The sequence below is a fragment of the Ochotona princeps genome, chromosome 5 (assembly GCF_030435755.1).
Source record: "Ochotona princeps isolate mOchPri1 chromosome 5, mOchPri1.hap1, whole genome shotgun sequence".
In the NCBI taxonomy this organism is placed as follows: domain Eukaryota; kingdom Metazoa; phylum Chordata; class Mammalia; order Lagomorpha; family Ochotonidae; genus Ochotona; species Ochotona princeps.
Window position 1 is genome coordinate 75,628,214 of NC_080836.1, and position 23,113 is coordinate 75,651,326.

At 43.4% G+C, this 23,113-nt stretch overlaps 1 protein-coding gene and 1 pseudogene across 1 annotated transcript in view; both read left to right on the plus strand.

The window, feature by feature from the left end:
• Positions 1-6,237: 6,237 nt before the first annotated feature.
• Positions 6,238-8,320, plus strand: LOC131480320 (heat shock cognate 71 kDa protein-like; annotated as a pseudogene).
• A 7,113-nt stretch (positions 8,321-15,433) lies between these two features.
• SGO2 (shugoshin 2) overlaps positions 15,434-23,113 on the plus strand; it is a 38,365-nt gene continuing 30,685 nt past the window's right edge. The window contains exons 1-4 of the mRNA XM_012931423.2: positions 15,434-15,648; positions 18,332-18,463; positions 20,976-21,151; positions 22,049-22,126. Of these exons, the coding sequence (XP_012786877.2) occupies positions 18,334-18,463; positions 20,976-21,151; positions 22,049-22,126 (384 nt within the window). The 5' untranslated portion in view covers positions 15,434-15,648; positions 18,332-18,333. The remainder of the gene's footprint in view (positions 15,649-18,331; positions 18,464-20,975; positions 21,152-22,048; positions 22,127-23,113) is intronic.

Consider the following 23,113-nt stretch of genomic DNA (forward strand, 5'->3'; position numbering starts at 1 on the left):
ACTTTGATTCCTGTTGTAGCAAAAAAAAAAAAAAAAAAGCTAAAGTGAGACCAAATGTGTATTCAGTGCTTTCACACACTTGAAGCCATGTTCAGGCCTTTGCATGACTGCTTATTTTTTTTCTTAACAATAAGCCCCCCAAAAAGTTCTTGCAAGTTTCAACTGCACCCCGCCTTGTGGAGGGGAATTTTTGCTAGGTATTTCAAGAGGCTCAAAGCCCAGGCCTGTTTTCAAGGTGCTTCCCTAGTCAAAACTAGTTGGTTCCTGATTGCACTGCCAGTCTTAGAAGGGAGGAAGCCAAGGAGAAGTAAACCCATCCACACCCTCTTGTGTTAACCAGCTTGGGAAGCAGGTAAGGGCCTTTTCAGTCTGTGATCACTGAGCTCTATAGACCACGTACTGGAAGTGAAGGATTGGACAGGACAATGTCACTGGGCCAGGCTTGATGACTCAGTGGCACTTGCTGGGATTCCATATGGGTAACAGCTCGTGTCCCAGGTGCTCCATTTCCCATCCAGCTCCATATCTGTGGCCTAGGAAAGCAGTAGAGGACACTTCAAAGCCTTGGGACCTTGCACCTGCCTGGGAGAACTGAAAGAAGCTCTTGGTTCCTGGCTTCAGACCAGCTCAACTCCAGCCATCGTAGCCACTTGTGAACCAGCGAAAGGAATATCTTTCCATTTCTCCTTCTCTCTGTTAACCTACCTTTCCAATAAAAATAAATAAAATCTTATAAAAGTGTCACTGAGCCACACACCTTGTGCAGCAGTCAGAAAACCTGCTGTGTCAGTAGTTTAGGATTTGCATGCCATCAACAGCTGATTCACTCTGATATTGTGTGAAAGCTAGCATAATAGTACATAAATGAACAAGCAGTCCCACTTTCTTGGTGGTCACTGAAATTTGCATTTCTTTTTTTTAGATTTATTTATTTATTTTTATTACAAAGTCAGGTATACAGAAAGGAGAAACAGAGAGGAAGATCTTCCATCCGATGATTCACTCCTCAAGTGAGCTCAACTGCCGGTGCTGTGCCGATCTGAAGCTGGGAACCAGGAACCTCTTCCGGGTCTCCCACATGGGTGCAGGGTCCCAAAGCTTTGAGCCGTCCTCGACTGCTTTCCCAGGCCACAAGCAGGGAGCTGGATGGGAAGTGGAGCTGCCGGGATTAGAACTGGCGCCCATATGGGATCCCGGGGCGTACAAGGCGAGGACTTTAGCTGCTAGGCCACGCTGCCGGGCCTTGCATTTCTTATAATTTGCATGTGTCATGATCTCCCTTTTTCAAACTGTTCACTATACAAAAACTGTTCTTAGAACATGAGCATACAAAAACGTAAATGACAATCTGTGTGCTTGCGTATTTAACAAGGAGAAACAAACACCACATGAAATAGTTACAAAGAAAATGTGCTTGGCAGGGGGTGGGGGTCAGGGCAAAGTTGCAGGGAGCTTGCTGTGCTGGGAGTAGATCCCTACTGATAAGGGAGCCTTTCAGTTGAGAGCTTAGAATGTATCCATCTTCTGAAGAGATAGAGTAAGAGTTTGAAGAAGGAAAAGTAAGTGCAAAGGGCCTGGGGCAAAAAAGGATTAGGAATTCGTAGGAAGACAAAGCACTTTAGTATGTCCCAAGTCTGTGGGCATTGGGAAAAGCTTGGTGAGCCTATCACATGGTAATTTGACATGAGATTGAAGAGAGAATGGATTTTGAAGCATCTTATAACTTTTATTTTAATATATTATTAAATTTTAATATTTTATTTTAATATATTTTATTTTACATAAAATATTTTATTTTAACATATTTTAAAGTATGTATATTTATTTGAAAGGCAGAGTTACAGAGAGGGAGGAGAGAAAGAGATCTTTCATTCACCCTCCAATAGCTACAAAAGCCATCCAAAGCCAGCAGCCAGGAGCTTCTTGTGGGTCTCTCACATGGGTACAGCGTCCTAAGGACTTAAACCAGCCTTTGCAGCTTTCCCATGTTATAAGTAGCGAGCTAGAGGGGAAGTGGAGCAGCCAGGACTCCAACTAGTGGCTGTATAGGATATCAGTACCTCAGGCAAACTCTTATCTTGTAATGCCAGTGTGCCAGGCCCTGTCATAGGATTTTAAATGAAGGAACTGATGTAAGACAGTCATAAAAAGGCATCTGAAGGAATGAGAATGAACATCAGATGGGTTTAGCCCTTGTTCAGGAAAAGAAGGTAGGAAAAGTTGTAAATATGACACAGTCCTACAAAAATTACAGCAAAGCCAATGGGGGATATTCAAGCCAAAGTCCTCTGACAGAGCAGTCCTGTGTCTCCATGAAATGAGAGTCCATGTATCCCTGCTATATTCAATGGCTGGCTGGGAGCAGTAGCTGGATGGGCAGCCAGGCCATGATGATGGATTTCAAATCACAGCAGCTGGGGCTCTCAGTCATTGATGATACCTGCAGGTAGACAGCTGAAAGACATGTTTTCATGGATGTCACATATGCTGTAGTTTGGGCAGCAGGTTAATAGATATCCAAAGAGATTGAATAGCAGTTGAGTATATGTGGAATTCAAAAACAGTTATTTGGCATACATGGGCTAGGATTAGAGCAAAGAGTGGACCTTGGAGGACTCCTAGGAAAATCCACCCCTTCAGGGAATCTAATTACCAACCCCTTTCATGTTCATGGACACAAGCAGGGGAGCACATCCAAATATGACCACTGCTACATGCATTAGGTGAGGGGCTGGTATCTTATAGATAAGAGGGAAGAAGGCGCTATAAAAGCAGATCAGTGCCAGTGGGACAGGGATTGTCAGCTTTGGGGTCTTGCCTCAATGCTGGGAGCCTTGAGAGCAAAAAAAATCACTTTTGCTTTTCCACTTCATCTTAGATTCTTCTCTATTTTCTATTTTTTTTTTTTAAGATTTATTTATACACTTGAAAGGTAGAGAGTCAGAGAGAGAATCTTCCACTTGCTGATTCACCATCCAAATAGCCACAGTGGCCAAAGCTGGGCCAATCTGAAGCCAGGAGCCAGAAGCTTCTTCTGGGTCTTCCACATGGATCCTAAGCATTTGAACCCTCCTCTACTACTTTTCCAGGTGCATCAAGAGGGAGCTGGATCAGAAGTTGAGCAGCGGAGACTTGAATTGGAGCCCACATGGGACGCCAGCACCACAGGGGTGGCTTTTCCCACTACACCAGTCCTTTCCCCTATCCCACCCCAGATCCAGAATATGTTGAAACTAGAAGGAAAACAATTTTTAGAGAGTTTTGGTGAAAACAGGACTCCGGGAATAGACAGGATTCCGTAAAATTAGGAACAGAAGTGGATTAACATTTAAAAGTGAATTTAAAGAGTTCAGAGAAGATGTTTGGGAATAATAGGAGGAGCGGGGGATGGGTTCAGAGTAATGGGCATTCAAGCGATGGGGAGATGTGTGACAGTGGACAACTTGCAGAATTGGTGCTATTGGAGTAGTTGCAATAAACAGGGATCCTAGTGATCTATTAACACAAGGTTCAGGCCAAGGATAGATGTATAACTCAATAACATTGGTTAATCCCATTCTCTCTCAGTGGTGTGAGTTGGGTGGATTGGGAAAAGGCAAGAGCCTTATAGGGAACCACAGCATCAAGCAACCCTTTGAACAACTGCTCACTCTTGCAGCTGTGAACATAAAAAAACAATCCCACCTGTGTTGTATGACAGCTTGAAGAGAAGCAAGAGGAAGTACCACACAGATTATAGCCTAAACCACAGGTCTCCTTCAACCCCACACTGCTGCCCTCTCCTTGTTCACCCTAAGGGGAGAAAGATAAAATCCTGTTATTATTGAGCAGAAACAAATCATTTTGTAACCATCCCCTGGGGAAAGTGTCCCAACAATTCACAGATAAAGCCTTCTCTCAAACCCAGTATGAAGTGTGAGAACAAGAGTCCGGTTATTGTTTATTCACCAAACTTAGATGTGCTGGAATAGTTACAACAAAACAAAACCTAGTGTGGAATTCATAAGCCCACCCTGGCAGAAGAATTTCTGAACAGTCAGTGAAATAGTATCACTGGGGACATAAATCTGAATGTCCTAATTCATCCTCCAAAATGATGACACAGCATGCAAAAAATAACAAATAATAAATAACAAATAAAACTATATGGAACTTACGCTATCTGTGTAACTAAAAGAGATATCCAAACTTCACACCATCAGTCAGTAGAAAATAAACACCAAATCTCAGCAAGCCATGCTTAAGAATCTTGCCTATGATGGATATAATATAATCAGAAAATAAGAGATTGCTCACTCTACATGATAAAATACTTGGAAACAATATAAATGAGAGCTCTTGCTAAATATATTAAAGTGTACATGACTATGGTGGCAATTTGTGGGATACGTTTCTTCTGGAAAGAGATAATTAAATGTGAAGGTACTGTTTGGAGCTTGGGAAAGGGGAAAAGAAGTTAAAAGAAATGGTAAACTAAAGAGAGACAAAAGAGCTCCAGAGCAACCAACACACAGACACATGCACGTGTACACAGGTGCGCATATAAACACATGAATACAAGAACTTTAAGAAACAGTGTCTCATTGCCGAAGAAAGCACTCCAGATATTCGAATGTTGTAAGCCATATCAAATCTTTGAAAGTAGCAGGTGAAGGTTCTCCAACGAAAGGTAGGTGGATGAATTGGATCAATAGATTGGGTGATTGACTGACAGATAATAAGGCATTAGCTGACATGATTATAGAATGTACGAAGTCCCATTATTTGTCATCAGTCACTGAGCAAACATAGTAATATAGCTCCAAGTTCATATAGCATATTGGTGCTGGATTATGTGCCAGCTGCTCCACTTCCCATCCAGCTCCCTGCTTGTGGCCTGGGAAAGCAGCAGAGGATGACCAAAAACCTTGGGACCCTGGGCCCATGTGGGAGTCCTGGAAGAAGCTCCTGGGCCCATGTGGGAGCCCTGGAAGAAGCTCCTGGCTCCTGGCTTTGTATCACCTCAGATCTAGCAGTTACAGCCATTGGGAAAGTGAACTGGTGGATGGAAGATCTCTCCCTCTCTCTCTCTCTGTTAGGAACCAGACTTACGGGCCTTAGACTTGGCCTACCTGACAGCCTGTTGCATTGCAAAGCCTGCTTGGGCAAGCAGGGCTACAGCAAGCAGGATATTAGGCCAAAATATCCTCTGTAGAGCAAGCAGAATAGAACCTCCACCCTTGTTCCTGTTCAAATAATTAGTTCCTCTCCTGTTTCAATATAGAGGATTAGTTCCTTCCCTGCTTCAACGAAGATAATTACTCCCAGGAAACCCCTCCCTTTCTCCCCCTGCCCTAGAGAAGAAGGTATATATATGAGGAGAAAAAATAAAGAGAGGCACTCTTTTCCACCAAATACGAGTGTCCGTGTGTTTCTTGGGCCAGCAGCCCGGGGCTACCAGCCCAGCATTCCCAGTCCACCCTCAGGGTTTGAGCTTCATGACCTGAAGTTCGGGACATCTCTCTCTTTAACTCTTTCAAATAAAAAATAAGAAATGCAGGGCCCAGCGGCATGGCCTAGCGGCTAAAGTCCTCGCCTTGAACGCCCCGGGATCCCATGTGGGCACCGGTTCTAATCCCGGCAGCTCCACTTCCCATCCAGCTCCCTGCTTGTGGCCTGGGAAAGCAGTTGAGGACGGCCCAATGCATTGGGACCCTGCACCCGCGTGGGAGACCCGGAAGAGGTTGCTGGTTCCCGGCTTCGGATCGGCACAGCACTGGCCGTTGCAGCTCACTTGAGGAGTGAATCATCGGACGGAATATCTTCCTCTCTGTCTCTCCTCCTCTGTGTATATCTGGCTGTAATAAAATGAATAAATCTTTTAAAAAAAAACTCAAAAAAATCCATACAGAAATGAAGATCATGTTGTGAAAATTTCAGGGGACTATATAGTCAAATGAATTCATAAAGATGAGCATTGAAAATGCAGAAAAGGAAATAATAAAAATGAAGTACAAAATGAAAAGTGACTGAAGTTCAGAAATATATGTTTCAACATCGCAACTCATAATGGATATGCAACAATTATGGATTCTATTCACCAAATAACTGAGTAACAAAACTTTGTAAAGCAAGAACTATATAGGACATGCAAAGAAATACTGATAAAAATATCTCTGTGACTCATTGGGGTTGCTCGCTGCTTCCGGGCTTGCTGTGTCTTCTTCCTAATGGAGCCAGGCTTACGCACACACAATCATGTCTATGGGACCCACAGTCAGCATTCATCTTGGCACCACCCACTAGTGCGTGGGTGTCTTCCAGCATGGCAAAGTGGAGATCAGGGCAACTGCACCGCCTGGAGCCATGTCGCCTTTACTGACACAGAACGACTCATTGGTGACGCTGCAAAGACTCAAGTAGCGATGAACCCAAACAACATGGTTTTTGATGCCAAACGGCTGATTGGATGTAGAATCGATGATGCTGTTGTCCACTCTGACACAAAGCACTGGCCCTTCATGGTGGTGAATGATGCCGGCAGGCCCAAGGTGCAGGTAGAATACAAGGGGGAGACGAAGAGCTTCTGCCTGGAGGTTCTGGCAAAAATGAAGGAGATTGCAGAAGCCTACCTTGGCAAGACTGTTACCAACGCTGTGGTCACAGTGCCTGCCTACTTAAACGACTCTCAGCGTCAGACCGCCAAAGACGCTGCAACCATTGCTGGTCTCAATGTTCTTGATCATCAACGAGCCAACTGCTGCTGCTATTGCTTATGGTCTGCACAGGAAGTTTGGGGCTGAAAGAAATGTGCTGATTTTTGACCTTGGAGGTGGCACTTTTGACATGTCTATCCTCACAATTGAATCTGGAATCTTTGAGGTCAAGTACATAGCTGGAGACACCATTTAGGTGGAGAAGACTTTGACAACCGAATGGTCAACCATTTCATCACAGAGTTCAAGCACAAGCATAAGAAGGGCATCGGTGAGAATAAGAGAGCTGTCAGGTGCCTGCGCACTGTTTGTGAGCAGGCTAAGTGCACTCTCTCTTTCAGCACCCAGGCAAGCATTGAGATAGATTCTCCGTATGAAGGAATCAACTTCTACACCTCCATGACCCATGCTCGATTTGAAGAGTTGAATGCTGACCTTTTCCATGACACCCTGGACCCATCGAGAAGGCCCTTTGAGATGCCAAGTTAGACAAGTCACAGATCCATAATATTGTCCTGGTGGGTGGTTGCACCAGAATTCCCAAGATCCAGAAGCTGCTTCAGGACTTCTTCAGTGGGAAAGGGCAGAACAAGAGCATGCCCTGATGAGGCTGTTGCCTATGGTATAGCTGTGCAGGCAGCCATTCTGTCTGGAGACAAGTCTGAGAATGTTCAGGATCTGTTGCTGTTGGATGTCACTCTTGTTTCCCTTGGCATTGAGACTGCTGGTTAAGTCATGACCATGCTCATCAAGTGTAACACCACCATTCCCACTAAGCAGACACAGACCTTCACCACCTACTCAGACAACCAGCTTGATATGCTCATTCAGGTTTATGGAGGTGAGCGTGCTATGACCAAGGATAACAATCTGCTTGGCAAGTTTGAACTCACAGGCATACCACCTGCACCCTGTGGCGTTCCTCAGATTGAAGTCGTCTTTTATATTGATGCCAATGGCAGCCTTGGTGTCTCTGCTGTGGACAAAGGCACTGGGAAAGAGAACAAGATCACCATCACTAACGACAAGGGCCATTTGAGCAAGGAAGATATTGAGCAGATGCTCCAGGAAGCTGTGAAGTACAAAGCTGAAGATGAGAAACAGAGAGACAAGGTGTCTTCCAAGAATTCACTCGAGTCTTACTCATTCAACATGAAAGCAACTGTTGAAAATGAAACACTTCAGTGCAAGATCAATGATGAGGACAAACAGAAGATTCTTGATAAGTGTAATAAAATCATCAATTGGCTAGATAAAAACCAGACTGCAGAAAAGGAGGAATTTGAACATCAGCAGAGGGAGCTGGAGAAAGTCTGAAACCCCATCATCACCAAGCTGTACCAGAGTGCAGGGGGCATGCCAGGAAGTATGCCTGAGGGCTTCCCTGGCAGAGCAGCTCCTCCTTCCGGAGTGCTTCCTCAGGGCCCACCATTGAAGAAGTAGATTAAGCCAACCCTAGTGTAGATGCAGCATTGTTCCACACAGTGAAAGACGGAAGGACCCAAATTTGTAGCAAATTCTGGCAGTTTTAAAGTTTGGCTGCTATAGTAAATTACTAGGCATTCTCAATACTTGAATATGGAACATGTCCACAGGGAAAGGAAGTATCATTGCACTTTATATACACTGTAAGTGGAAAATGCAATGTCAAAACGATTTAAAATTGGCACTGAAAAAAAAAACTCTGAGAACTTTCATAAGTTCTTTCAGTACAAATGGACTCAGTAGCTTCAAAAAAAAAAAAAAAAAAAAAACACAACCAAAGAGAGTAAGCAGCTCTCAGTGGCATAAGCATAATGTAGATTTATGCGTAGACTTGTTTTATACAATAACAGCAAAAATCACATGCCTTGAAACAGTTATCAAGAGGAGTTCAAACCTTGTACGAGAAAATGTTGAAAACATTCCTGAGAGACACAAAAATAAAGTTAAACATGAACAAACATCTCTTATCATCATACAGATGCCTTTTCTCTGTGCTAAGCCCACATGCCACCTTGGTGCCTGGGTTCTGCTCCAGGCTCTAGGGCCGGATCCAGCTTCCCCCCATGCAGCCCCCGGGAGGCAGGGGTGACATCTGCAGTAACCGAGTTTCTGAGACTCTGCACAGACCTGGATTGTTTCTCTGGTACCCGTACCAGCTGTCCCCTCACCGGACAGCTACTCTCACTGGATAGCGTGGGCTGGGATGGGGACAGACCAGACCGGGCAGTGCTGCAACACCTGAGCACCGCATGTGGACTAGATCAGGGAAAAGCCAGGTCGGGCTGATTATTGCTGCCGGTTCTAGCATAAATTGGAGCGGGTGAAGGTTGTTTGGGCTTAGCCACAGACAGCTGGCAGAAGCTGGCACTGGGGGCTGATTCTGTCAAGTCAAACCACAGAACCGCCCAAAGAGTGCATAAACCGGGACTGAGAGAGACCTGGGAGGGAAGTGGCGGGGTTCCCCCCTCTTGGGTCACTACTCCCTCGGAAGGGCATGAAAAATAGGATGGGGGCTGGGGTGGCTAGAAGGAGAGGCACTCAGCAACATCCGTGAGGGCTGGATAGTTGAGTTGGCTGGAGGGAACTAAGCTTCAATGCCCATTGACAGGTACGGGAGCCAAATGGGAAGCGGGACAGACTGGACTAGTCTGCTATGTATACTGGCAGGCCAGGGTGGGGGGCGAGCCTGGTGGGGGTTATTGTGGGTCGCCCTGACAGGGCTGCAGCCCCCACTGGTTGATGAAAGAGTCGAGTGTGTGCTGGGCAGAACCAGGCTGGACTGCAACACCCTTGGTTCCAGTGCAAGTCAGGACTGAGAGCGGAGCCAGCCCAGCGGTTGCAACCACCAGCTGATCCTGGCGATGGACTGTGCCAGGCCCGGTGCTTGCTGGAACATGCTGGAATCTGATCTGGGAATACCTCAAAGTTTCTCTCTCTTTTTTTTTTTAAAGATTTATTATTACTGGAAAGCCGGATATACAGAGAGGAGGAAAGACAGAGAGGAAGATCTTCCATCCGATGATTCACTCCCCAAGTGAGCCGCAACGGGCCGGTGCGCGCCGATCCAAAGCCGGGAACCAGGAACCTCTTCCGGGTCTCCCACATGGGTGCAGTGTCCCAATGCATTGGCCGTCCTCAACTGCTTTCCCAGGCCACAAGCAGGGAGCTGAATGGGAAGTGGAGCTGCTGGGATTAGAACCGGCGCCCATATGGGATCCCGGGGCGTTCAAGGCGAGGACTTTAGCCGCTAGGCCATGCCGCCAGGCCCACCTCAAAGTTTCTTTGGTGATCTCCCCAATCGAACTTCTGGACTCAGAGCCCTGGCCAGGAGAGGACAGAGGATGGAACAGGTCAATCAACCACCTCAGCTAAATGTTGGGCAACAAAATACTGGGCAAATGAAGACTCTATGATGGACTGTGACAATCAATCGATTCTTCAATGACCTAATCGAGCTGGGAGTGGTGAGACTGGCAGCAATCCATAACTGGAGGACTATTAAAACCACTTGAGCAAGTATCTCAGAGCATGTCCCACATCCGGGACTTTGGGTGGGTGGGAGACTGGGTGGGGATTCTCCCTCAATATTCCCCTTCACCTCAGATACATAAATAGTATAATAAAAATATATATTAAAAAAAGTAAAAAAAAAAAAAGAAAATTAAATCTACATTATTTAATCCATATACACTTCCCCTATCCCTTGAAGTATGGAAAAAAAAAAATCTGTGTCCAAAGTTAGCCACTGTAGAACTCCTCTGGTATCATTATGACCATGAGACCACACTATATTGTTATCAATGTATATATCAGGGCTATTAGTGTCTAACAACTTGGACAGCAAGAACTTTTCATTATGTAATAATATGGGAGCTAACATCTCTTAACACTCCACCCTTTTTTTTCTAGATAATTTCTATCATTCGATAAAAGGTACACTCATTACACCTAAATATGGCTATTACGATCCTTTATCACATACCTTAATAATAAGACCATAGTGATATATGGGGCAGGCATATGGTGTAGCAGGTAAGTCACCCCTTGGCATGCCCACACCATCCTGCTTTTGAGTGCTTGGTTTCCATTCTGGTTACTCCACTTTGGATCCAGATTACTCAAAATTCTCAGGCTGAGAAGAAGCTGTGAAGGTTCAAAGATTTGGGGCCCTACAACTCACGTGAGTTGGGCTTTTGGGCTCCTGGCTTCATTCTGGTCCAGCACTGAATGCTATGGGAGAGAATCGGCAGCTGGAGGATTTCTCTCCATGTTTCTCTGCCTTTCTTTTCTTTTTAAAAGGATTTATTTATTTTCATTTATCTCTCCTACAGAGAGAAGGAGAGACAGAGAAAAATCTTCCATATCTGCTAGTTTATTCCCCAAGTGGACACAACAGCCAGAGCCGAGCTGATCTGAAGTCAAGGGCTTCTTCCGGGTCTCCCACATGGGCCCAGATCCCAAGGCTTTGGGCCATCTTCTGCTGCTTTCCTAGGGCACAGGCAGGGAGCTGGATGGGAAGCAGAGCAGCTGGGACACAAACTGGCATCCATATGGGATGCCGGTACTTGGCAGTGAAGGATTAGCCAGTGGGGCTATCATGCTGGCTCTTCTCTCTTTCAAAATCAAAATAAATGAATAACTTCAAAAAGATGATGGAGAAGCTAAATTGATCTTCTGGGAATACAAAAATGAGTAATTGTCTTTTTTTTTTATTGTTAATTATTTTGCATTATATGACAGTTTCATAGGCTCTGGGAATCCCCCCCTCCCTCCCCCTCCCCTCCCCCCGGTGGATTCCTCCACCTTGATGCAGTATTACAGTTCAAATTCAATCAAGATTCTTTCATTGCAAACATATACCAAGCATAGAGTCCAGCTACTTATTGTCCAGATTGGTTGAACAGTTTCTTGGGGAGACCTTTTCTGGTCTGAAGTTTGAGCTGGCAGAATATCATCACAGTCAATTAAGAGTCCCAATATAACATCAACAGCAATTTGCAATGTTATGGAATTGACATGGTTTTGAGTAACCAGTGTATTAAAAAGAAAAAAAAAAAAAAAAAAAAAAAAGGAAAACAAGTCCTAGCCACAACCTATGATTAGCTCATTGACATTTCAATTTTAGTTCATATACAGGACCGGCTGCTCTATACCTTAAAATGGCCATAAGGCACCATTCAGCTGTTTCGTGTCCATTTCATCTTAGTATTTAGCCAGTTGTTGTGTTGAAGTAAAATTTTGCTGATCTTGGCAGATTTTAGGATATATGAGAAAGAATTTTAGGTTTGCCTTAAGGGTGAACAGAGCAAATTTTTTTTTTACAACTAACTGCTGTGCCAACTATCTAGTTGTTTGTGGTTTCCTGCCTTGAGTGGGAAAAATCTGATTCAATGAGTTGATTTATTTGGGTTATTTCAAGTTCATTATCTAAATTTTGCTTTCTGTTAGGAGGAATATATAATCTAGTGTAGTTATCTTTTCCTTCACAAATTCTGGAGTGCTTTGCTTGGCAGGCGACCCCTCTGGGAACCAGTGTTTTCTATTTTGTTCCATGATTAACTGCATCTTTGGAGGTCCAATCTGTCTGCGGGGAGAATTACAGCAGAGACTTTCAGGCACAAACTAATTATTCCCTTTGTTTCTGGAAGAGAAACTTTTTCTAGGAGATAAGGAAGCTGTGGGTCCTGTCTAAATAATGTTTCTGACCTTAATTTTTTTTACTAAAATTAAGGTATCAGAAATGATTAATCATAGACATAAAACAGTAGTTAACAGTCTTACATGTGCATGGATTTGAAAGCTCGCAAGGTGCTTTAACTTGAAAACTTACCTGCGCTCATAACATTGCATCCTTCATTCTTTCACCTTTGACTTACCCCTTGTTCCAAACTCTAAATCCACAAAATATTGCTGCACCACTCCTTGGCTCGTTCCCAGGACATTTGCTTTTTCTCTCCACTAGCTCCTTTTCCCAAGTCAAAAACAAGCAAGCAAAAATTGCAAACTCTCCCAGCAACCACCAAGAATTTTTTACTCTCATCTCTGTATTCATTCTATTATAAAACAATGACTCCCCTTCTTCCAGACTCCATTTTTGTCCTTGCCAAGGTCTTCCAGCAGCAACTAAAGGGTTCCACACAGTACCTGGGACATGCTAAATGCCCTAACACTTTATCTGAGGCAATTACAATGGTAAGCTTCCCCTCACCAGGCACAGCAGGGAGTCTCAAAGAAAGCAGTATGGAAAGGAAGTTGCCTAAGAGTTCACCATGAGCCCTTGCCAATACTTCACTTTGTGAGACTAAGGAGGAAACAGAGATTGTACTTCACTAAGAAGTTTTTAAATAAATAAAAGGCAGACACAGACTCTTTTGCAGCTAGAACTTGTAGCATATAATTCAGGCTTGACTAGCTAGACACAGCCCCCCAGACTAGCCACAGGCACCAATAATGCCAAGCATTGAATTGCAGCACAGCCATGCCCCCTTTTTTGCAGAGGTAGCAGCTGTGGCATCCCGCCAGTGGCATCCAGTGGTTAGCTGTGCAAGATCAACAGCTGCTTCACAGGGCTGTTTGGGCAGCACGACTGTGGTCCTTTGCTGGCTGCCAAGGACCCCTTGTTTTCCAAGCCTTAATCTGCAGCCTTTCCTCAAATGCCTTAACCACCTGAGGTTTGTTTATTTGTTTTGGTTTGGCTTTGTTTTCCCCCTGCTTCTACCACCATGGGTTAGTTTTTGTTGATCCAACTTAACCTGCAGTTTGGTACAGATGACCAAATTCCTGATGGTTTAACAAAGTGTGTGCATATTATTTCTTCTTTGTTTTACTGCCTATTTGCAGTGCCTTTTACTTGGGATGTTTTTCCTTCAATATTTTTATTTCAATAACACTGATCTGCTAAAGAAGATTTTATTGTTGTTGTTGGTGTTTTACATCTGTCTCCTCCCCATCCTTTTCTTTCTAAGATTTATTATTTATTTTTATTTGAAAGACACATTTTTACAGAGAGAGAGAGAGAGAGAGAGAGAGAGAGAGAGGAGAGAATCTTCCATCTGCTGGCTCACTTCCCAAGGGGTCACAACGGAGCTGAGCCAAGAGCCAGGGACTTCTTCAGGGTCTGCCATGTGGGTGCAGGGGCCTAAGGACTTGGGCCATCCTCTGCTGCTTTCCCAGGACATACGTAGAGAGCTTGGGCTGGAAGGGGAGGGCCAGGACATGAACAGGAGCATAGATGGGATGCCATCATTGCAGGCAGAAACTTCAGTTTGCTACTCCAATGCAAAAGCCTTCCCAGGTAACCAGAAACTTCTATAGGTAGGATATTACATTCTAAACAATTATCAATGAAGTTTCAATGTCTCCTGTTTCATAATTTTAGCAAGTGGTCAGTCATTAAATACTTTCCTACTTACACAAGGTTTACACCAGATGTGTTTTAATACCAGTCTTGCAATGTATCAGAACATGAGGCCTTAACTCGAAAGCATATCTTGCATCATTTGTAGGTTATTAGAAGATGGAAATATGTGATTCTCAAACATCCCCAAAAGAACAAAAGATAGACAAGAATATGAAGCTGACTGTATTACTGTATACCCAGTCATTAAAGTACAGATTTAAGAAGCTATTTTCATTTTCAACCTGTGACAGAGAGGATGTTCTCCTGTCTGTATAACTTCTACAGATTTTTTTGTTATCGGCCACAGTAAGACAAGTTACCCACATTTGCCCTGTGTCCTGGCTGCTCCACTTCTGACCCAGCTTCCTGCTAATGGCCTGTGAGGAACAGTAGCAGATAGACCAGCTACTGGGGACGCTGGCACCTACCTGGGGCTGGCACCAGGACGAAGCTCCAGGCTTCCTTTTGGCCAGATGGGAAGAGAACCAGTAAAATAATGATCGTGCTCTCTCTCTCTCTCTAAACTTTTCAGATGTTATGTGTCGCTGTCCCACAGCGATGGACTTGGTGCACGGAGCCGATAATAACACACGTGGACCCTGACTGATGGACAAAAGCCGTAGTTTATTAGTGGCATCAAACTTTATACACAGAGGACCATAAAGGATAAGGGAGGAAGTATTGAGCTCATCAACAAAACCATCAATGCTTTTGTTTGGAACTCTTTTGTATATTCCACCAGGTGTTCTCATATACATACTCTCCACTCAACTCTTCTTAAGCAAATGATATCCAATAAGGTATACAAAAGGTAGCCATTTGGTTATTCTCCTCCAAATATTATCCAACCAACTGTAATCCTGTGCTCACTGACCTTCTACGGTCACAACGTCCTCCTACAGTTATGAGTAAATTTTTTGAAAAATATGTTATCTGTGAAAGGAAAGTGAGTGAACTTAATTGGAAAATAAAGTGGGATATTTTTAATGCTGTGGGATATAACACGAAATGGCATTCTTGTAAATTCAACCTAATGAAGGCCCATGAGTACAAGATTGAAATACTAATAAGATCCAGGTTTGGCAATAAAATGTCACGGCTGCTTCTCCTTCAGAACGTTAAACAAAAAATGAGGAAGGTTTTTAAGCGAATACTAAATAAAGGTGTTGGTATCACGATTAAGAATATGATGCAGTCGGTTCGCCTCCGAGCACTCCCGGAATCAACATCAACTTTCCAAGAAATTTGAGGTGGAAGTCCCGACTTTTGAGAGTTCTTCAGGACGGGGCGGAAAGCCCCACGCCCCAAGTCTCCGGCACGCCCCTTTCACGTTGCTGGTTCCAGCCCTGGCGCGTCTGGCCACTCCCCCGCCTGCTCCGGCAACGTGTCCCGCCCCTTCCACCGCCTACTTCCTGGTGAGCACGCTCCTCCACGCCGTCTCCTCGGAATCTGATTGGCTGAAGAGGCAACCGCTAACGGCCGCGGCGTTTAAACACAGTCCCTGTGCGACTCCTTGCCCGCGTCCCGGAACTAGATTGTGTTTCCCTATGCTGATCTTACGGTGAGCCGGTGAGTGACTGTGACACCTGGCGTGACGGTTCTGGATCTGGCGGGGCCGGTGCCTGTCTCCTGCCCGGCGCTGTCGGGCTTCGCCGCCTGGGCTGTCTTCGGGCGGGTTTCCTGGGCACGGTCCCCGGCTCAGAGAGCTGCGCGGCGGGGTGGGTGGTTGGAGTTCTAAGAATGGCTGCCTCCGGTGCAGGTGGGCGAGGGAGAGAAGAGACTTGTGTTTCTTCGCGCTGTCCCAAGGACGATTTCCAGCTCCCCAGGGCAGACAGGCGGAAGGCGCAGGGGTGAGGGAACACAGATGGGAGAACTCTGAACTGAGTCCTCCTTTCGGTGGACCGGTAGGACTTTTGGTACAGAAGAGGGGCGACGGCTTTTCGAGATGAGGAATCTTAATTAAGGAACATTGGGTGTGGACTTGAATGTGTGAGATAGAATACTTTTCCTGAAGTGTCTGCGTTTCTGCGTTCTGCTGTCTAGGGAATAGTAATTGTCAGTTTCAAGTCTCTTGTGAAACTTTCAGCAGAAGTATTGAGTCTTAATATTCACAGACTGCCAGCTCAGTTTCCTCCCCATGGCACACACTTCTCAAACGGGCATTGCATTGTTTGCTTGATACCCCCCAACACTGTCAGAAGACACTCACTCCAAGGTGGGGCAGTTATTACAGCTAGGGGGAAGAAAATCAACAGAAAAGGCCTGAGAATAATCAGACAGGCTAGGGGGAGGAGTTATAGTTTTAATGACCTTGGTGAAAAGGTGGTATTTGAACAGTTGGAGGAGGCAGTGAAGGAGCCATTGGAAGAGATATTGAAATAGGGAACAACTAACCTGAAGAACTTGAGCTGACATGCCAGGAGCAGTTAGATCTTGGTGGCTAAGATCCAAGGACTTTGGAGAGAAGTGGGAATTATTGGAGGGTGTTAGATTGCGCACACTGATCCACTGCAGGGAGGAGGGGGACTGGAGGCTGCTGGAATAATTGAGGTCAAGTAGGAGAGTGCCTTGGACTAGGTTGGTCGCCCTAGACAGACCAAGAAGTGGTCAGATTCAGAATATATTGTGAGTATAAAGTGGTTTGTCAGAGCTTTTTGGATGAGGCCAGCTGGTAGGACAGAGTGAACTGAAATGGGAAAGACTTGGAGGGAAGCAGGTCAAATTTGATAATACTAACTTTGGGTATTCAAGTGGATTCTGAAATAGCTAGCTGCCTGTGCAAATCCAGGGAAGTTCCAGAGAGAGGGGGATCCAAGCCACCCATTTAGAAGCACTTGGTGTCTATATGGTGTTTCAGGCCAAGAGGCTGAAGTAGTGCTGGACCGCCAGTAAGGGAAGTGGTCCAAGCAACGAACCTCGGGTAGAACCTGTAAGACTGCGAAAGAGCAGTCATGCAAGAAAATCAAACAAACCAACCAGAAGTATGGTGTTCTGGAAGCCAAGAAAAGACCATTTGTGAGGCGGAAGAAACTAGGCATGTTAAAGGCTACTGACAGATCAAGTTGGAGTTGATCATTAGAGTTTAGCAGTAGAGGTGCCAGGGGACGTTGGCAGAAGGGTCTTGGTTGGTGCAGTCAGAGTGAAAGCCTGCCTGGAGTAAGCGGATGGGACTGTTGGGAACTGAGTACAGATAAGGTCTGCCAAGAGCTGGAGCACCAGTCTGTGGTCAAGAGGGAACAGAGAGGTTTCTGTAACAGATCAGGAATGTCTTAGCTCACAGGGCATATAAAGCTGGCAAAATCTTCTAGTCAGGTCCAAGGCAACCACAAACAGTACTGAAAAGTCACGTTGTCTATAGTGAACTGATTTTTGAAGCTGATAATTTTATATGGGCTGCAAATCACGTTAGAAATATCCAATGACCCTTGGAAGGAAAATGAGCCCTTGCCCCTGCTTAGAGTGAGGAAGACAGCAGTGTGCTTGTATGCAGACAAGAACGATGTGCTAGAGAAGGAGCTGACACAGAGAATAGTGGGAAGGATGTTTTGGGAAGGCCAGACGGTATGAGTCCTGGTGTGAGCATCTGAATATAAACGTGGCTGTCAGTGGGAACACAGATCATTCATCTGTTACCACAGGAGAGAAGGTACCTGCACAGCCACAAGCAGGTGATGGGAAGTTTTGAGAAATCCTTTGCAGGTTGCTTCAGTGTTCTCTAAGGGAACAAAAATGAGCCAGGATATTATCAGCTGATAAAAGGGAGTGTCTGCTGTCACCTGTAAGGGTAGTGTGATATGACTGCATAACTCCAGTAAGGGTGCTATGATGCAACTGTGTGACTCCAGTCTCTGCTGTCACCTGTAAGGGTGCTGTGATGTGACTGTAACTCCAGTCTCTGCTCTCACCTATAAGGATGCTGTGATGATGGTCTTTAGGAATTGCCTCCCTCATCCAGGGAAACCTGCCACTGTAAGATTTTCAGTTTAATCAAATCTGCAAAGGTTTGAATGAAACATCATTTGCCTTTTTCAATTCTACCTTAAACTATCTTTGATTAAATTGAATCTCTCCATGTGTGCTTGTGTGTGTGTAGGATTTTGCAAATATTTATTGCAAGGAAAGTATATTTTAAGGTGTGATGATTATTTTAGGGTTATCTGTTGGTTACTGTTTTAATTCCATTAATCAATACTGTGATCTCTCTTCTTTTTGTTCACCCTCTTGTTTCTTCTTTTTTCCCCTTTCTCTTCAGCAATGGAGTCCTCAGTCATGGAAACTGATTCAGTTACTTCAAGAACAAAGAGGCATGTAAGAGACAGAAGAATTTCAAAGACTGCAAAACTAAATGTTTCTCTCGCTTCAAAAATCAAGACAAAAATAATAAGTAAGTGTTATCAGTTTTATTTTTTCCCCAGAGTACTGATATATTTGTATTTTATTTTATCAAGTATAGGACATTACTAAAGTGGGATTTTTTTTGCTAATAATGCCCTTCTTGCACTTGATTCTGTGTGCTTCAACTCATTGAATTATTTTAACGGCTTACCCTGGATAGCTGAATTTTCAGCCGTGAGACTGGGATGGCCCAAGATAGTAACTCCTACATGGCAAAGAAAATACGAATGTGGCTTTCTACAGAAGAGAGCGACAAAGAATAACAGATTGTTCTGGCATGTTGTGGCAGTTGGTTGATGGATAATCATTAGCATGTGTAGGTGATTATATGGCCTAAGTTTATTATGAGAACAAGAGACGCTTTGATGGGATTTTATGAATTCTGGAATTAGGTGTCAGGGTAAAAAAAGAAGATGGGAGAACTCCCCAAGACAGTTTCTCATTACTTCTGAAAATAATTCGCTTTAGCAAGGGAAGTGTCCTTGTAGTCACATTTCTTGCTGTTAGCATCTTTGAAGGACAGGCGTGTTTAGTGAGATAGCTGAGTGTCCTGACTATTATGTCTTGTTTCTCCTACTCAGGTTTCTAGGGCCAAATTATATATTAGACCACCTTCTACAGTGGGTCTCTTGGCAGAACATTATATTTAATTTATTTATTTGAAAGACATAGAGATCTCCCATCTGCTGGTTCACCCCCCCAAGTGTTACAGCAGTGTGGGTAGGGCCAGGTCAAAATCCAGGAGCCAGGAACTCTACTCGGCTCTCTAAAGCGGGTCACAGGGGCCCAGTGACTTGAGCTGTTTAATCTGTTGTTTCCTGTGGCGCATCCTAGCAGGAAACTAGAGCCAGCGCAGGGCTGGAATTCAGACCCAAGAACCCCAGGGTGAGATGTAGTTGTGCCAAGCAGTGTCTTAACCACTGTGCTACACACCTGCCCAGGAGGACTTCTGGGCATTCACTGTCATGAAGGAATTTGCTGAGTTTGAGAAGTGCAAGAATGAAATGTTAGGGAATCCTAAATTTGTTCTGACTTTTTTTTTTTATTGGCTATATCAAGGAAGGCTGTCTGAAAATGGTGGCTGAGCCAAAGATAATGTACATTTATGGGCCCTGATTTTTAGACACAGAAGCTTCCCCTAAATAGCTGAAAAATATTTGTAGTATAAAATAATCTTTTTTTTTTTTTTTAAAAGATTTATTCATTTTATTACAAAGTCAGATATACAGAGAGGAGGAGAGACAGAGAGGAAGATCTTCCGTCCGATGATTCACTCCACAAGTGAGCCGCAACGGGCCGGTGCGCGCCGATCCGATGCCGGGAACCTGGAACCTCTTCCGGGTCTCCCACACGGGTGCAGGGTCCCAATGCATTGGGCCGTCCTCAACTGCTTTCCCAGGCCACAAGCAGGGAGCTGGATGGGAAGTGGAGCTGCTGGGATTAGAACCGGCGCCCATATGGGATCCCGGGGCTCTCAAGGCGAGGACTTTGGCCGCTAGGCCACGCCGCCGGGCCCAGTATAAAATAATCTTACATATATTGTCCTTTTAAAATATATATTGTTCTTTTATTCAGTGAAATATGTTGCTGAATAGTGGCACATAGTCAAAATTAGAAAATTATAATAATGCTTTATGTGTACCAAGAGAATGTAGTATTTTAAAGTTGACAATGTTGTTTACTTGTTGTCAACAATAAAAAATTTCAGAAGCAGTTTAAATTGTATTTGTGCAGTACTTTTAAGAAGAAGGGGTCAAGTTGATGATTGTAATAGAATAGATGGATATAAGGACTGACATTGTGGCATAGTGGCTTAAGCTACCACCTGCCATGCTGGCATCCTATATCCAAGTCTCAGTTCAAGTGCTAGCTGCTTGATTCCTGATCCATATTTCTGCTAATGCACCTGGGTCTGAGAGGATCTTTCAATGATGGTACAAGGTTCCGCAGGATTTAGATGATTGGTCCAACATTACAGTAATCCATTAAAAAATGGATTTTGGATCGCTTCTCAGCTTTTTTGGCTAAGATCAAGTGTGAAAAATGGACTTTGGGATCATTAACTATTTTGTTAACTTCTGGAATCACAGAAACTGGTTTTAAAATTGTTATAGATTAGCTACCCTAATTCCTGTGGGATGTCTGTAGAGCTGCAGGATCAACTTCTGTATTCTGTTACCTGGTCACATTAGGAAGGAAGGTAGGACTAACAGTTCAAGAGTTTTTGTGACTGTTTTCATTATCTGAGATATGGTACTTAAGGTGCAGTCTTCCTATTCTATACACATTCTGCATTCCTCAAAACTTACTCTTCCTCTTTTGTCTAGCCTTTATATCTTTAAGTCTAAATTTTGGGTGCTATTTTTTCAAAACTACTTTTGTGTTCTCTTACTGCCTTTTAACAGTTAAATTTATAAAATGTAATGTTTTTTCCAAAATAGTTTTACTAAGGAATGTGACAATTGAGTAAACTGTTTTTTTTAAAAAAAATCTTTTTACAGATAATTCTTCTATTTTCAAAATTTCTCTGAAGCACAACAACAGGGCATTAGCTCAGGCTCTTAGTAGAGAGAAAGAGAATTCTCGAAGAATTACAACTGAAAAGATGGTGTTGCAAAAAGAAGTGGAGAAACTGAATTTTGAGAATATGTTTCTTCGTCACAAGCTAAATAACTTGGTATGGAAACTGTTGGTTCTGAATTTTAAATTATAGCTAAAATGTTTTAACTATATTATTATAAAAGCTTTAAAACTGTTTAAAAATGTTTTTTCAGTTTCAAATCATCCTAAAAGAATTATTGAAGCTCATTATTGATCTATAAACCTTGACTCTTTCACCAAGTAAAGAGGTTGCTATTTTTCTGTTTCCAAATTCATTGAGAAATCAGAATCTCATGTAAATCTGTTAAGGGCAAGTAGCTAATGTGAGATGAGGTAGTTAACTCTGCTTTCCAGTGTGTGTTCATGAATTGTTAAACAAGTAAAATAGCTTGATTCACATTTGACTTCTTGCCGGAGACAGTTTGTTTCATTAATAAACTTTTAAAAGATACGCATAATTCTCCCAGTGAACAGAAAGCAGGGAATTCCCGAGTGTTTGTATTTTCTTTAATCTCAGCATTTCATGGGCTGCAAACCAAATCAAATGGTGCCTGTAGTCATTATTCTTCTTTCCAAATTTTAACTCTGCACCCAGGCAGGGCAGTGAGAGTCAATGATGAGCTAAGTGGTAACTGCAGGGCTAATTCTGAATGGAAAAGCACTTAAAACAGAAAAATGACCATTCTACTTGAAGGTCTACTTCCTGTGGCTGACCAACTGTGTTTACTTGCCGTGTAGTACTGTTATAAGGAGCAGAAAAATGAGATTTGTAATTGACGGATCAAACATGTTCAAAATGTCTTGTGTTTGTTTATATACATGGTTATTGGACTATAGTGCTATACCTTTTTAGATCAGTGTCATCTCAACTAGAAAATAGAAACTTCTCACAATGATGGTATTCATGAATGCATGGTATTATAATAAACCAAACCTTAACTCACTGAAAAAAATCTTTGTTTTATATATTCAGAATAAGAAGCTTATAGAAATAGAAGCACTCATGAACAACAACTTAATAACTGCAATTGAAATGAGCAGTCTTTCTGAGGTATGTAGAATTTGTGTGTAAATCTTGTCTTTTCTTTAGTGTTGTCTAGGATGACTGAGGTGATTTAAATAGCATTCAGGCTAGAATTCCAGTTTTGGGGCTGAACATGATGGCTCATTGGCTAAAGCCTTGCCTTGCACACGCTGGGATCCCATATGGACGCTGGTTTGTGTCCTGGCTGCCCTACTTCCCACCCAGCCTCCTGCTTGTGGCCTGGGAAAGCAATAGAGAATGATCGAAAGCATTGGGACCCTGCACCCCCATGGGAAACCCCGAGTAAGCTCCTGGCTCCTGGTTTAGGATCAGCTCAGCTCCAGCCATTGTGGCCATTTGGGGAGTGAACCAGCATACGGAGGATACTCCTTCTCTCCATAAATTTGGTCTTCCTTTCTAATATAAATAAATAAAATCTTTATTTTAAAAAAATCCAAATTTTTGAACAGAAATGATGATAATCTTAACTGGCTAACAGCACATTGTTTTATATGGTTCTGAAATTATTATGCAAAAATTAAGCTTTTATTGAAAGTGAAAGGTTTAAATAGGTCGATCAGAAACAGACGAGTAGAAAGGCAGCATTTCAAATTAGGGAAGAATTTTTGTTAGTTTGAAAAAAAAGGGATACAATCTAAAAACTGTCTTGAGGGGAAGTAGATGCTACTTGATACCATTCTAGATGAATTTGAATGTAATAAAAGGAAGTTATTAAAAAGAAGTGAAGAGGGGCCAGCACAGTGGTGCAGCACGCTAATCCTCCACCCTGTGGCACTGGCATCCCTGTGGGTGCTGGTTCATGTCTATTCAGCAGCATTCACTATCTGATGGATACACTTCTGTGATAAAGTTTTAACATCTCATTCTTTTTAGTGGTTGTTGAGGGAGAGGGTGAAGGGTTAAACAGACACAATTCTTGTATCAGAACAATACAGAAAAAGTATAAAATGAAATCTTAAATCTATCTCTGTCTCATCTCTAACTGTATTCTTT